General features: G+C 46.5%; 4 protein-coding genes across 4 annotated transcripts; all 4 read right to left on the bottom strand.

Moving 5' to 3' along the window:
• Positions 1 to 793: 793 nt before the first annotated feature.
• Positions 794 to 1,797, bottom strand: LOC148818337 (hemoglobin subunit beta-like). The gene is made up of 3 exons (XM_088936253.1): positions 1,636 to 1,797; positions 1,160 to 1,382; positions 794 to 1,061 (listed from the first exon to the last, which is right to left on the bottom strand). Exons 1-3 carry the CDS (start codon positions 1,725 to 1,727, stop codon positions 933 to 935), a joined length of 444 nt encoding a protein of 147 aa, XP_088792379.1. The 5' UTR covers positions 1,728 to 1,797; the 3' UTR covers positions 794 to 932.
• A 1,935-nt stretch (positions 1,798 to 3,732) lies between these two features.
• On the bottom strand, positions 3,733 to 5,063 carry LOC148818336 (hemoglobin subunit alpha-like). The gene is made up of 3 exons (XM_088936252.1): positions 4,814 to 5,063; positions 4,260 to 4,467; positions 3,733 to 3,972 (listed from the first exon to the last, which is right to left on the bottom strand). Exons 1-3 carry the CDS (start codon positions 4,906 to 4,908, stop codon positions 3,844 to 3,846), a joined length of 432 nt encoding a protein of 143 aa, XP_088792378.1. The 5' UTR covers positions 4,909 to 5,063; the 3' UTR covers positions 3,733 to 3,843.
• A 1,450-nt stretch (positions 5,064 to 6,513) lies between these two features.
• Positions 6,514 to 7,433, bottom strand: LOC148818335 (hemoglobin cathodic subunit beta-like). The gene is made up of 3 exons (XM_088936250.1): positions 7,314 to 7,433; positions 6,890 to 7,112; positions 6,514 to 6,792 (listed from the first exon to the last, which is right to left on the bottom strand). Exons 1-3 carry the CDS (start codon positions 7,403 to 7,405, stop codon positions 6,664 to 6,666), a joined length of 444 nt encoding a protein of 147 aa, XP_088792376.1. The 5' UTR covers positions 7,406 to 7,433; the 3' UTR covers positions 6,514 to 6,663.
• Positions 7,434 to 11,289: 3,856 nt separating this feature from the next.
• LOC148818334 (hemoglobin subunit alpha-like) lies at positions 11,290 to 12,532 on the bottom strand. The gene is made up of 3 exons (XM_088936249.1): positions 12,378 to 12,532; positions 11,819 to 12,026; positions 11,290 to 11,529 (listed from the first exon to the last, which is right to left on the bottom strand). Exons 1-3 carry the CDS (start codon positions 12,470 to 12,472, stop codon positions 11,401 to 11,403), a joined length of 432 nt encoding a protein of 143 aa, XP_088792375.1. The 5' UTR covers positions 12,473 to 12,532; the 3' UTR covers positions 11,290 to 11,400.
• Positions 12,533 to 14,186: the final 1,654 nt, after the last annotated feature.

The following is a 14,186-nucleotide window of genomic DNA, read 5'->3' as shown; positions in this document are numbered from 1 at the left end:
GGGCAGTGCTGGCTGTCCTTGTGGAGTTCGCATGTTCTTCTCGGGTTCACACAGGTTTCCTCTGGTGCTCCAGCTCAACCACACAGTCCACAGTGGACATAGAGGGCCCTAAAATGGGCCCGGGTGTGTGTGTGAGTGTGTGTGTGTCCTCCAGTCTAGGGTGTACCCCACCTTGCGGCCACGCGCCCCAGGGTACACTCCGGGCCGCTGGCCCTCGGAATTGGATAAAAACTGGTCCTGAAAATGATGGGATCTATTAATGGAAGGGCACAGAGAAGATAAGAACAGAAACGTGTGTTCTATGGGGGCCCAGCGGAAAATATGGCTGAAATATATTTCTTCTAATGCAAAATGTATTATAAAGAGTGTCAGACTCTATAGTGTGATTATATGGTTTATAACACGCAATGCGATTGTGTAGGTTATATACACGGATTCTCATAACCAAGCATGGATGTCTGAAAGGCTTCGTTTGAAAACCGGTCCTTCACAGTCTTTTAGCAATGACTGGAGAACGCCGCAACTAACAACACAGCAAATAGATTTTAATTTAAAACATCCTTATTTAGAAATAATGAACAACGAGAGTAATCGTTTTCTTATATAATATTTGAGTTCACAGGATAAAACAGTTGGAGCCCTTTGATTACACAGTTGTAATGCTGAGCCAAAATGTTTTATAAGTTATACAAGTATTTAAGCAACTAAATATCCTTAGATTTTTGCGTTGAATGATTGAATTTGCTTGGAATAATTTGTTGTTTATACGGAGTTAAAACATGAAACATGAAAGTTTTTCGAAGAATGCGGTTTATTTTTATTTTTTCTGTCAAGTACAAGCTATTATTTCCTGTCAAAGTGACAGCGGATTTAAGTTAGTCGGTCGTGCGGGTCCGGCGAGAGTCTGGACCCTCGCGGTATCGTCTGTGGCTCTAGTGGTACTGCTTGCGCAGGGCGGCGATGACCACGTCCAGGAACTTCTGGAAGGCGGCGTTGAGCTCGACGGTGAAGCTGGTGCCGAACTGAGCAGCCAGGACAATGGTGATGCAGTCGCCCAGCAGCTGCGAGAGAAACCGACAGGAGAAAAGTTAAGTTAATGGAGCCGAAAATACTTGTTAATACACAAGTCCCGGGAGAGGCGCCAGCCGTCCCGACTCACCCTGAAGTTGTCGGGGTCCACATGCAGTTTGGTGGAGTGCAGCTCGCTCAGGCTGGCGTAGTTCGCGGTGATGTGCTCCGGGTCTTGCACCGCCTTGTCCAGCGCACCCAGCACGACTTTGCCGTGATGCGCCACCTTGGCGTTACCGAGGATGGCGGCGGCATTGGTGAGGTTCCCAAAGGCGCCGAAGTAGCGCTGAGTCCAGGGGTACACGATCAGCAGCCTGATGAAAACATCAATAAACCAATAGGAAATGAAGACGGCCATTTTCAAATATGGAAAGAGACTTACACCTTTATTACACCCCGGTTAGGCAAAAGGAAACGTACAAGACCACTTGCACGTGCATAAGTAATTACCAAGCGTATAGTGTTTATGTCCGTTCCCTTAATTACTTAATTTCCGCGCAAGGCCGTGTATTTAGCGAACACTCTTTTAACTGCATGCACGTAGCAAAGGACATCATGGCGGTTTACCTGGCCAGAGCCTGAGGTCCGACTGTGTCGACGTTAACTTTCCCCCAGACGGCCTTGATGGCTTTTGCTTCGGCATCTGTGAAGTGAACCATGCTGGCGGCGTTTTGGGTCTTTAGGGTTCTACACCTTCCTCAGAGACTCCCATGCTGCCGGGCTGCGGTGCGGACCTTTTATGGAAAGAGAGAGGCTCCTCCCACCGAATTGCCGAGTTGTGATTGGATGACGGGCACCAGACTGGCAAGACGGCAGCGCGCCAAAACCTTGCCAAAGCGCACGTGTGAATAGGCTTGTCGGCCTCTCTGAGAGTAAAGACAGGAATAAAAGCCAGATCAGTTCAGGTGGTAGCTGCGTCAGCATGCATAGGCTGCAAAGGAACAAGTAAAGGTCTATCCCGTGCTGAAAAGAGAAGAAGGGAAACACAACGTTTTTTTCGACACCCCGAAGAAGGCTCCACAGCCGAAACGTTGTGTTTCCTTTCTTCTCTTTTCAGCATAGAAAAATTAGCAGCATATTACTTGTTCCTTAAAAGCCAGAATGCCTAGCAACGCCTGAAACGATTTCTACATGATTGCATTTGAAGAATCTGCCCGCCCTGCTGCTTTCTCTCTGTGAGCGTGTAATGTGCCCCTGGTGTTTGTGCGCACACACCAATCCGGGTCCCACCCAGGGGACATCCTGCAGCACTGTGTGTGTCGGGTTAAGCTCCAGCTCTCCGCTGCTCTTCACTTGACAAGGGATTTTCGGGTGGATCCCTATGTTCTGACTATTTCAGGAGTTCTGGTCCTGACCCGTATACTTGCTGGTTTCTGTTCCAGTCCAGATCTCAGTTACACTGTTGAAACCTCCATTGGCTCAATAATAAGACTGATTTTTGACCGTTTTCAGTTCGTAAACATACTGCAGGTCGCTCTTTAAATACTGTATGTTGTAAGCAAAAGAAAATCCCACACGTTTGAGTAGAAGAAAAACTATCTCCATCAACCAACTTCTTAGTTCAATTAAGGCTTCAATTAGGCAATTAAGCTGAGTCGGGGTGAAACCCAGGAACTGCAGGAACAGGACTGTGTTCCCCTGATATTTTCAAACACATTAACCCAAGCAAATGGGTTGACAGGACTAATCTTACAAAAAACGTTAAAAATATACAGGATATTAAACTGTACACTTCTATAGCAAAGGTAGTTTTAAGTATTTCTGACTACAACAGCATACTAATCTATACTATACTAGCGCCTATGAAAGTGGTTTAACTTTCTGAGTAACGTTACCTGCAATGCTTCGTACACTCGCACGCAATCAATTGAGGGACTTATTGATTGGGATCGTCCATGTTGACCATCTAACATTCAGAATTAGTCCACCAATGAATCGCTCTCTTCAGTTGAGTATGAAAGTGTTTCGTTGTTGTTGTTGTTGTTGTTTGTTTTTTTTTTTTTTGGGGGGGGGGGGTATTTGAATCGATTGTTTAGTTTTAAATATTTAGAATCAGTTTTCATTCTTGTCCGGCTTTCTGGTCACACGATGCTTACCAACGCCGAGAAAAAAAATGATCACAACACAGTTTTGCCGCGCAGTCAGTAAACAGAGCAAAGCGCCGTTTGGACAGTGAGTCTTTCCTGTGCACAAAGCTGTCAGAAATCGGATTTATCTTAAAACCACAGAAGAACGCAAGAGTCCCACTGCACGCGTTATCTGAGCTCGCACCCTTTCTTATCTGCCATGCCCTATTTTTCAAAAGGATTTTACACTTAAGAAGAGTTAGCGCGGTGCCTAAGGGTGTTCAAACGTTTCAAACCCCTCTGGTACTAGCTATACGTAAAGAGAGTGTTTTATGAAATTCGTGTAGTGTGTAATTAATTCATTTCGTATTTATATACAATATTTCTGGCAAAATTATATATTAAACTCAACATGATTTGACCTCTTGATATGTTTAGTGCTGCCTTTACTACAATTATGATCTATGTTTTTATATCTGCTCAAGACACCAATTTTGCGCAGGGTTTTACACCGTAACAAAACACCTGGGCTACCTGTACCTGCACAGTACAGTAAACCTGGAATCGAGTGAAAATGGGCACAAGGATCACACGGTTCTGGGATCTTTATTGTCTGTTTTATTTTGTCATTGTTTAGATAACATCTTTGTTGATGTTGATGTTTGACAGATCCGCAGAATTCTGCCCGATGCTCCTCCGTGTCTGCGCCTTAGCGGTACTTCTCCGCCAGAGCCAGAGACAGAGCGGCCAGGAACTTGTCGAAGGAGACGTGAATCTCGGGGGTGAAGTCCGCTGGGAAGTACATGGCCAGAGCCACCAGGATGTTGTGGGACAGAATCTGGACAAAACATTGAGACACACATTTCAGACACGCGGCACACGGGCTTCTCTACGCAGACCGCACAGCATGGACACTTTGGACACTAAAGCATTTAAGACAGGCGCACAGCAGGTACAGTTAAAACGCGTCCTGCACAGGTGACCTTTACAATTTCAGAAGTATCTGGACACAAGACACACAGAAGTTCTAGTATATAAAATCAGAAAGCCGTCAGACTCACACTTCTTGAGTGTCCGCTCCGTACCGAGCTACAGAAATGGACCCGGCGCTGAGGGGTCACCTACCTTGAAGTTGGCAGGGTCAACACGCAGCTTGTGGGCGTGCAGGTCGCTGAGGGCGCTCAGAAAGCCTTTGAGGTCGCCGAGGTGGCCGACAGCATCGCCGACGGCGGTCATGATGACCTTTCCGTGCTTGCGCACCTGAGGGGACCCGGGGCTCAGGTCAGCCCAGTGGGCGAAGTAGGTCTTGGTCTGGGGGTAGACGATGAGCATCCTGGGGAAGAAAGGAGGTAACACACATAAACACATCAGTTAGCAAATATGATGTAGCTTATACACCAGTATAGATTGCATTAACAGTCAAACTGTTATCCCTCGAGTACGGACTTTATTTATTCCATATCCAATTCAGAGTTTAGATCTCGAAAACGATAGCTCTATATACATTTGAGAATAAAGTCTAAAAATTAAAAGAGTTCCAATAAAGGTATCCTGCATAGTATTTATTTTTAATCGCACTAATGACAAAATGAGGTCACATTTATATTTCTTTAAAAGTATTGCGATTTTACGCGTGTTATTGCGAGCGCGCACGTTATTAAAGAGCGGAACTGAGTTACCTGGACAGAGCCTCATGGCCGATCGTGTCCACCTTAGCAGAGGCTTTGGCCCAGATGGCCTGGACGTGCTTCTTGTCCTTATCGGAGAGACTCATCGCTGCGTCTGTTCGGTCTTTTCCGCCTGTACTGGACTTCAGGGAACAGAACCTGCGGCGCACAGACAGCGGGGGCTCTTTATAAGGTGCCCACTGCGCACACCCACCCCGATAAACACCCCCCCGAACCCCGCCCCCGAATTCAGCTCGCTGGTCGTGTAAGCAACAGTTTGGGCTCTCTCCAAAAATACATCTTTCCAATTTTCGGGGCTCTCGACATACCACAGATAATTTTCGAGGAGGGGTGATTATCAGCTCTGCACATATTCGTCCCCGCTATGTGTGTAATTCTCTGATATGTACTATAAAATATGACATGCAACGTATTGCTACTGTATGTCTCACCGAAATGGTGAATTAGGAATTAACCGCACAAATTAAAGTTAAATTCACTCATGTATAAAGCACAACTTGATTTTTTCCAGCTTAATTAATACATAAGCAAAGCTGAGTGACAGGCCATTTTTAAATTAGTATAAAAGCTGTTTTCCTCCTTAGGTGAGCGCGTCAGATTATAAGTAAGCGAATTACTAATAGGGAACGTCTGCTTTCTCGACCACACCGCTACCTTCACCTACGAAACTTTGAAACTTTGACATTGAACTGTCAATTCGGGGGGGGTGTTGTTTAATAGTTTATCAACTATAGCTTCAAAAAAAGAAGCTTTTGAAGTCTTTGCAAAAGTCAGGTCATGTGCGTGGAATATAAACGCGTAGATGGCTTTGTGTTTAGTTTCAGGGTAGTCGGCTCGCGACTTAGAGCACCTTCTCTCGAAACGACCACCTCTAGCTGAAAGGTCCTCAGTTTGGATCCGGGTTGCGGTGATCGTTGTCAAGTGCGCGATCATGGAAAGAGCCGTTGTCGTTTTTGTGGTGGTGCGAACGACAGAAAAAGACGGTGAAATTAAGACGTCCCTAGCTCAGGTGGAAGATTCACAGCAGTGCGGAGCCGCTTAGCAGGAGCGCTGCCTGTTCTGAACAGAGCTCAGCTCGGGTTCCTGCGGGCTCTGCTCGGCCACAGGCGATTGCTTTGTGGCGAGGAGATCGAATTCAGCGCGCAGCGTTGTTTCCTCATCCTGCAAGGCTTTAGTGTGGTGTTACAGGCTAGTTGTAGAGCCTAGGGACGGTGATCACTCGTGTAAGAGGCCACAGCGAGAATCTCGAGAATGTGTATTGGATCCACTTTAGTGTAATTACAACACACGTTACACCATATCAAATATGAAGTGTGTGCCAGTCTCGAAAACGCATTGGGAGTTTGCGAAGATTATGCACCCGAATATGCACCATTTTTGGCACTTAAACGTTTTATTATTTTTTCCATCATAATCCATAAATATTCTTGCTAAAACCATTACCGACTGAACATACGGAGCAGCTGGTTGAGTGCCAGGTTGAGTTGGAAGGGTGACGAGCGAGACCCGGAAAATGAAGTGGCCCTTCAGCTGGAAGAGTTTCCCTCTTGAAATAATCGAGCTGGTTTTGATTTACCCCGGCCTGCTGCTGCAGAGTGTTTCTGCTAATGTTACTGTACAACGATGTTCCCCAAGTATTTTTTTATAGACTTTTCCTTATTTAGAATCACAAAGAAATAACCACCAAAACGTTTCAGTATAATGCTCATAGATTTATTAGATCTTCATTTTATCATACAAGCAGTTATTTCTTCTCACACAGGAGACCCACAGGGAGACGGCTCGGTTTCGCGGCTGTGGTTCCGGCGAGAGTCTGGACCCTCGCGGTATCGTCTGTGGCTCTAGTGGTACTGCTTGCGCAGGGCGGCGATGACCACGTCCAGGAACTTCTGGAAGGCGGCGTTGACCTCGACAGTGAAGCCGGTGCCGAGCTTGGCAGCCAGGACAATGGTGATGCAGTCGCCCAGCAGCTGCGAGAGAAACCGACAGGAGAGAAGTTAATGGAGACGAAAATATTTGTTAGTTAATACACAAGTCCCGGGAGAGGCGCCAGCCGTCCCGACTCACCCTGAAGTTGTCGGGGTCCACATGCAGTTTGGTGGAGTGCAGCTCGCTCAGGCTGGCGTAGTTCTCAACGATGTGCTCCAGGTCGTGCACCGCCTTGTCCAGCGCACCCAGCACGACTTTGCCGTGATGCGCCACCTTGGCGTTACCGAGGATGGCGGCGGCATTGGTGAGGTTCCCAAAGGCGCCGAAGTAGCGCTGAGTCCAGGGGTACACGATCAGAAGCCTAGGGGAAAGCAGAAATGGAAAATAAGCCTACAATAAAATAACCTTCAAATGATCATTACCGTTAAAAATGGGTTACAGAAAATGCACTGATCCAGACGCTGTTTAATCAAATTCTGGAGAGGTTTTTGCATATTTAAGAAAAAAAAAAGGCTGGTACTGTTCTCTCTGGGTGTGTAGCCTGCGGTGTCCGGTATGTTACCTGGCCAGAGCCTGAGGCCCGATTTCGTCGACGTGAATTTGGCCCCAGAGCTTCTCGATGGCGTGGCGCTCGGCGTCTGTCCAGTGACCCATTGTGAAGGCGAGGTGGTTCTTCCGGATGCTTCAGGTAACAATCCTGTGCTCTTGGAGCTCTGAAACCCTCTTTATATCCAAGCGGGACGTCTCCGCCCAAGACGAGAGGCGAGCTGCTATTGGTGGCTTCGTCCCAAGCGCCTGCAGACCCAGATCGTCTGCCAAAACGGTTTCAGCCGCGGAAAAAAAAAAAAAACTTTCGGAGTAGAGTTAATATTTACCACGCGATATTCTGACTTCGCCGCGCGTGAAGCTGGAACCACGCTTCAAATATTGTTCACAAAACAAAATCACGAGTTCAAATTCGCAAGACAACATTTTCACCATTCCAAATTCAGTCTATTTAATTCATTGGGCACTGCTATTTTTTTTTCTTCTTCCCACATGAGCTTTTATCTGTGATCATAAAAAACTAAATGGTTTATGCCCGTTTCTTACTGACCGCAAGCGTGCCTCCGGGGCTCTGCTAGCCCCCCGCTGGAACAATTTGCTTTAGAAGTTATAATTCTAGTTTCAGAAGCTCAGTCGCACAAAAAAAAAAAGTTAGGCGAAACAGCATGCCCTTTACCTTAAAGAAAGTGAAGCGCGTATGTTTCGAGTTTTACATATAACAATGAACTCCACACGGCAAAATAAGTTACCATTTTCGTCACATAAAAAGGTTGCAAACGAAAGCAGGCCGTCAGGTACGTGTTTCAATCGAGATTCTGACCCAGTCTGTACCCGCCATAAAACGGCGGGGAGGCTTGTTCCCGATCCCCACAACTCTTTGTGTAAAGACGTGTCTCCTGTTCTTGTTTTTAAATGGATTTCCCCTGCTTCACGTTGTACAGCCCACTCCGAAGAAAGTCGTTGAATTGAATTTGTTGATACCTGTGAGGATTCTGGCTATATCTTAGAAACAAATTCGCTTCAATACAATATGGATGAAACACTCCCTGTTATATAGAATAATTCTCATTATTGCGAATCCGTGTAAACTCTCCGTGTTATATATATAATAATTCCCATTATTGCGAAACCACGCAAAAACTCGCTGGTATATATAATAATTCTCATTATTGAGGGTGAATATGATGACTTATTCGATGCAGGCACAACATGAATCGGTAGAAGCAGCTTTGGATTCACTTTTGTTAATAAAAAGTTAAATGTTGACGATTTCAGGTGCAACGGATACATACCGGGTTTTATAACATGCGCAGATGCGCTTTTTAGTTTTTATTCTCAAACGCAAGTATTCAGTGAACACCGCGTGTTGATTTTACCGGAGGACAGTCATTTGCACGATCACAAAATACTTTTATATAATATAAATGTATTTAAACACAAAATAACAAAAAGTAGATATACATTTCTTCGCGTGCTATCATCGAGTTACGTTTTCTCAGTTAAATTGTTAAAAAAGATTAATTCCAAACAACTCACTGACGAATACGTAGTGATTTCGCGGTTAGGTTAATAAAATGTTGAAATTAGAAATTGTAGAAAATGTAGAAATTGTATATATTTTATTGTTGTTTTTCACATGCCGTTGGACAGAAGTTACTGGAACAGCACGGTCTTTATCTTCAATTTCAGACGGGTTCCACCCCTTAATCGCTATGAATTAGTTGTGTTTTTAATTTGATAACCCAGCAGTTGGGGGGGGTGGGGGCTGGGGGGACACTCTGACGTGTTCTTTTGTACGAGATAGAGAGAAAAAAAATTCTGCTTTGTCGATTTCAAAAAAGCATTTGACTCGATTTGGCATGAAGAGTTGCTTAATAAACTACTCCAAAGTGGCATAGGGGGTAAAGTGTACAACATAATTAAATCAATGTATGCAGAGAACAAATATGCAGTGAAAATTGAAAACAAAAGGACCACATTTTTCACCCAAGGTCGTGAGGTGAGACAGGGCTGCAGCCTGGGCCCAACACTGTTCAATATCTATATCAACGACTTAGCAGGAATATTGGAACAGTCTGCAACTCCTGGTCTCACACTACACGACACAGAAATCAAGTTCCTGCTCTATGCAGATGACCTGGTCCTGCTGTCGCCCACAGAACAGGGGCTGCGGCAGAACCTGGCACTGCTGGAGCAGCGCTGTCAGACCTGGGCGCTGACAGTCAATCTGTACAAGACCAGTCATGGTTTTCTAGAAGAAAGCCAGACCTCAGGGAAACGGGTACAAATTCACACTCAACAACAACGCATTGAAGAACACATCCAGCTACACATATCTCGGTCACCATCAGCTCATCTGGGAGGTTTCCTCACCCAGAGAGGACAGGCTCAGTGACCACAGTCTGGACACAGACATTGGATACAGACAGACCTGGCTGCCCAGAGAGGACAGGCTGTGCTCCCACTACCAGCAGGGAGAAATTGAGACAGAGGTGCACTTCCTACTGCACTGGGACAAATATTCTGTGATTAGAGAAACATTCTTCCCTAAATTTACAAATCTAATCCCAGAATTCCCACATCTGCCAGAATCACAACACCTTCCAATCCTACTGAGAGAGGGAGGAGGGAACCCAGTGTGTGATCTCCCGTCCCAGCCTGAGGAACAGTGAGTCTGTCTCCCAATAATGCTCCATAGATCTATATGTAAATATTTAATGGTTGTGTCTTTATTGTAAATGTCTGTAGATGTTGTTGTTTTTTGTTTTATGTTAATTGTATGTGTTTTGCTTTGGCAACACTGATTGTACTCATCGACCATGCCAATAACGCACCTTGAATTGAACTGAGAATTGAAAAAAACTGCCGCCTGCAAGAATTCTAGACGTACTGATAGAACGAGTCTGCTTGTTATTGTCATCTGACAATGTTGAACATGTATATTAGATCACAACACGGATGCTTATTGGAAATATGATTGTAAAGGTACCCATATCTTCCCAATCAGCGTTGTCTTATAAACTCGAAACGAAGTCTAGTTTTGCGTTCGACACCTCAAAGCTGTTGAAAGCCTTATCTAGTCTTTCAGTTCTCTTTTCTGTCGAGTATGACTTCAGTTGTCCCTTAGGGGCTTCCACCACACGCTAGGTAGGGGCTGTTTCATTTTCCTTGAAGAAAAGTGAAAACACGCGTAAACGCACAATCTCCCGTTTTTCCGAGGCTGTTGAAGACCTAACTTTCTATTTAGAATTACGAGAACACCGTATTTTTCACGAGTCGTGTTCAAAATCTGCAGCTCCGCCATTCTTTTGCGGCCGTTTAGTTGGTCGTCGTGTCTGCAATGCACTTTGGCGACTCGCGGTTCATAACGCGGGTGTTATCATCGTTATAACCCGATCCGCTTGCGATCAGACGTGGAATAAATTCGCATACCCGCTTTCTAGGAACAGCAGAGCACTTAGCACCTGCTCCTCAGGCAGCTGTGTCGTGCGCCGGATGGATGATCTCTATATTATACTATTTCAACAGGACCACAGGCGTTGCATAATAAGTCTCTCCTGCGCCGATGTTAGAATAATTTATGTTGTAAAGAATCATCCGATTGCAGTGAATTAAAAATTACACTTCCTCCGCAGGGGTAGTCTTCTGTGCTGCGATCAATTCGGAATCCACATGGGGGTTCTTTTGGAGAGACGTGAGTGTATAGGTTTTTGGTGATTATCGTTGCGGGGTTTGTTTTGCGTTTCAAAACATATTCAGTGCTTTGGAGCCTGTGTTTCCTGCCGTTGCCTACCAAGCGTTTTCTACGCGAGCTTATGTTCATGCAGGTGAGACACAACAGGGCTTCCTGTTAATGGTGTCACTTACACATTACAATTAACATTCTCGACGTTCCATGTGAATAAAAAACTTAGGTTGAACTGGACTATTGATGAAATAAAATACAGACATAAACTGGGTTTGAGACAAATAACCACACACACGGTTTACTGTAGGTTATTAAATGCAATATTTATTATTGTATTTGTTCATTAGGCAATATTTGGCAAAGCACTTTTGACAGATCCGCAGAATTCTGCCCGATGCTCCTCCGTGTCTGCGCCTTAGCGGTACTTCTCCGCCAGAGCCAGAGACAGAGCGGCCAGGAACTTGTCGAAGGAGACGTGAATCTCGGGGGTGAAGTCCACTGGGAAGTACATGGCCAGAGCCACCAGGATGTTGTGGGACAGAATCTGGACAAAATATTGAGACACAAATTTCAGACACGCGGCACACGGGCTTCTCTACGCAGACTGCACAGCATGGACACTTTGGACACTAAAGCATTTAAGACAGGCGCACAGCAGGTACAGTTAAAACGCGTCCTGCACAGCTGACCTTTACAATTTCAGAAGTATCTGGACACAAGACACACAGAAGTTCTAGTATATGAAATCAGACAAAGCCGTCAGACTCACACTTCTTGAGTGTCCGCTCCGTTACGAGCTACAGAAACGGACCCGGCGCTGAGGGGTCACCTACCTTGAAGTTGGCAGGGTCCACACGCAGCTTGTAAGCGTGCAGCTCGCTGAGGGAGCTCAGAAAGCCTTTGAGGTCGCCGAGGTGGCCGACAGCATCGCCGACGGCGGTCATGATGACCTTTCCGTGCTTGCGCACCTGAGGGGACCCGGCGCTCAGGTCACTCCAGTGGGCGAAGTAGGTCTTGGTCTGGGGGTAGACGATGAGCATCCTGGGGAAGAAAGGAGGTAACAGACATAAACATATCCGTTAGCAAATATGTATTTTGATGTAGCTTATACACCAGTATAGATTGCATTAACAGTCAAACTGATCCCTCGAGTACGGACTTTATTTATTCCATATCCAATTCAGAGTTTAGATCTCGAAAACGATAGCTCTATATACATTTGAGAATAAAGTCTAAAAATTAAAAGAGTTCCAATAAAGGTATCCTGAATAGTATTTATTTTTAATCGCACTAATGACAAAATGAGGTCACATTTATATTTCGTTAAAAGTATTGCGATTTTACGCGTGTTATTGCGAGCGCGCACGTTATTAAAGAGCGGAACTGAGTTACCTGGACAGAGCCTCATGGCCGATCGTGTCCAGCTTAGCAGAGGCTTTGGCCCAGATGGCCTGGACGTGCTGCTTGTCCTTTTCGGAGAGACTCATCGCTGCGTTTGTTCGGTCTTTTCCTCCTGTACTGGAACAGAACCTGCGGCGCACAGACAGCGGGGGCTCTTTATACGGTGCCCGCTACGCACACCCACCCCGATAAACACCCCCCCCCGAACCCCGCCCCAGAATTCAGCTCGCTGACTGTGAACTTGACATAGGGAAATGTGCCAACTTTAACATGTGCCTTTGCTACTGATACTATATCTTACTCCTGCAATAATCGGAGCCCGTTGACGTGTGATGTGTATTACATTCGATAACTGGTAGGACTGGTAGGTCCTGTCTTGCGCTCACGGTCTGTCGGTTTGGGCTCTGTATTACACAACCCGGGCACTGAGAAAGGCTGGATTCTCCGCATCACATGTATATCATGCTCAGTCTACACCATGGGCAGCTTTAACGCGGGGTAAATGGCAATGTTGCAAAGATGAAGTCAATTGAAAAGAATACATATTCATTGCCACAAGACAACAGGGGTGCTGTTACTCATGGAGTTAATAGAAATACATAATTCCACATAAATGACACGATACTTCACACAGGAGTGGATGCATCGGCACATGCATACCTGCAGAAAACAAAAGTGCCTATTGATTATTTTAACTACCACCAGCTAAGGTTTTTATTCAGTGATGAACACACTCCACAATTCTATCACAATTTATATCACGGATTCTCTGCGTGACTGTAAGACTGCAAGAGGCCCTTGAGTGACTTGCACAACAAGAAGGCTGAATGAGCTCGTTCGTTGACAGAGCTGACTGGACGTGGGTGCTGAGCTGATGTGACCTGCTGAAAGACAAGCCTGGTGGAAACTCAGACAGAAGCACAGACGGGAGCCGATACACACACCGCTGACCCAGGGAACAAGGCCTTTGAGCCGCTGGCATGCTGAGCAGCTCCTCGGGTGGACTGGCCAGCAGTGGGGCCCAGTCCTCTCGAGCAGCGAGCCCAGGCTGCGTGCTGACCGCCCCGATGGGCATCTGCGAGCGTGGTGCGTGCTCACGCGTGGTGCGGAATGGTGGACTGCTGGTCCAGGTGTGATCATCTGGGCAGGAGTGTCTTGTGGCTGCAGAACCCCCAGCATGAACCACTGTAACCAGGGCTCTCCAGACCATCGGCCAAAGGTATGCCCATCAATTCAGTGTGGGCCACTGTCCCTTCCCGGGTGGGTGTGCCATCGAGTCGGTGTCAACTCATGGAGACCCTGTGGACAGTCCCCCGTCACTATCCATAGAGCTGTCATGGCAAGATACGGAAGCAGATCGCCAGGTCTTGCTTTCGCCCAGATAGCACTAGTGTTGTTGCCTTTTCACAGAAAAGTGATTCTCCACCGCCAGCACCGACCCCCCCATACTGCTGCTGCCCAGTATGGGTTACTAGAGATCCTGGCGCCCGACATGGGACATGAACCCCACTACCCTGAGAGTCTCACACTCTCCCAACAGAGCACGTCAGGGCCCCCCTTCCAGGGTATAATCCCCATATTGGAGAACAACCAGCAGTCCACCGCCAGGCCGCCCCCGGACATCACACAGTGACCATTGTCCCCGTGATCCTCTGAGAAAGGGCTTGACCCTCGGTACTACACAGCTCTTGGAAGAGCAGGGTCTGGCCCATCCCTGCTCAGAGATGAGCCCTCTTCACCACCCTGCCTGACGTGATGGGAATGACCACCGCTGCCCACGCGGGCACTGTGCCCAGTGTA

Source organism: Atractosteus spatula, chromosome 18 (genome assembly GCF_055471065.1).
Source record: "Atractosteus spatula isolate fAtrSpa1 chromosome 18, fAtrSpa1.hap1, whole genome shotgun sequence".
NCBI classification, from domain to species: Eukaryota; Metazoa; Chordata; class Actinopteri; order Semionotiformes; family Lepisosteidae; genus Atractosteus; species Atractosteus spatula.
This window is presented reverse-complemented; position numbering and strand designations above follow the sequence as displayed.

Coding starts and splice junctions, on each gene's coding strand:
- LOC148818337 (XM_088936253.1), bottom strand. CDS start 1,727: ATGGTTCACTTCACAGATGCCGAAGCAAAAGCCATCAAGGCCGTCTGG. Junction 1,383..1,635: donor GGACCTCAGGCTCTGGCCAG/GTAAACCGCCAT, acceptor TGTTTTCATCAG/GCTGCTGATCGTGTACCCCT. Junction 1,062..1,159: donor TGGACCCCGACAACTTCAGG/GTGAGTCGGGAC, acceptor TTTCTCTCGCAG/CTGCTGGGCGACTGCATCAC.
- LOC148818336 (XM_088936252.1), bottom strand. CDS start 4,908: ATGAGTCTCTCCGATAAGGACAAGAAGCACGTCCAGGCCATCTGGGCC. Junction 4,468..4,813: donor GGCCATGAGGCTCTGTCCAG/GTAACTCAGTTC, acceptor TTTCTTCCCCAG/GATGCTCATCGTCTACCCCC. Junction 3,973..4,259: donor TTGACCCTGCCAACTTCAAG/GTAGGTGACCCC, acceptor TGTTTTGTCCAG/ATTCTGTCCCACAACATCCT.
- LOC148818335 (XM_088936250.1), bottom strand. CDS start 7,405: ATGGGTCACTGGACAGACGCCGAGCGCCACGCCATCGAGAAGCTCTGG. Junction 7,113..7,313: donor GGGCCTCAGGCTCTGGCCAG/GTAACATACCGG, acceptor GCTTTCCCCTAG/GCTTCTGATCGTGTACCCCT. Junction 6,793..6,889: donor TGGACCCCGACAACTTCAGG/GTGAGTCGGGAC, acceptor TTTCTCTCGCAG/CTGCTGGGCGACTGCATCAC.
- LOC148818334 (XM_088936249.1), bottom strand. CDS start 12,472: ATGAGTCTCTCCGAAAAGGACAAGCAGCACGTCCAGGCCATCTGGGCC. Junction 12,027..12,377: donor GGCCATGAGGCTCTGTCCAG/GTAACTCAGTTC, acceptor TTTCTTCCCCAG/GATGCTCATCGTCTACCCCC. Junction 11,530..11,818: donor TGGACCCTGCCAACTTCAAG/GTAGGTGACCCC, acceptor TATTTTGTCCAG/ATTCTGTCCCACAACATCCT.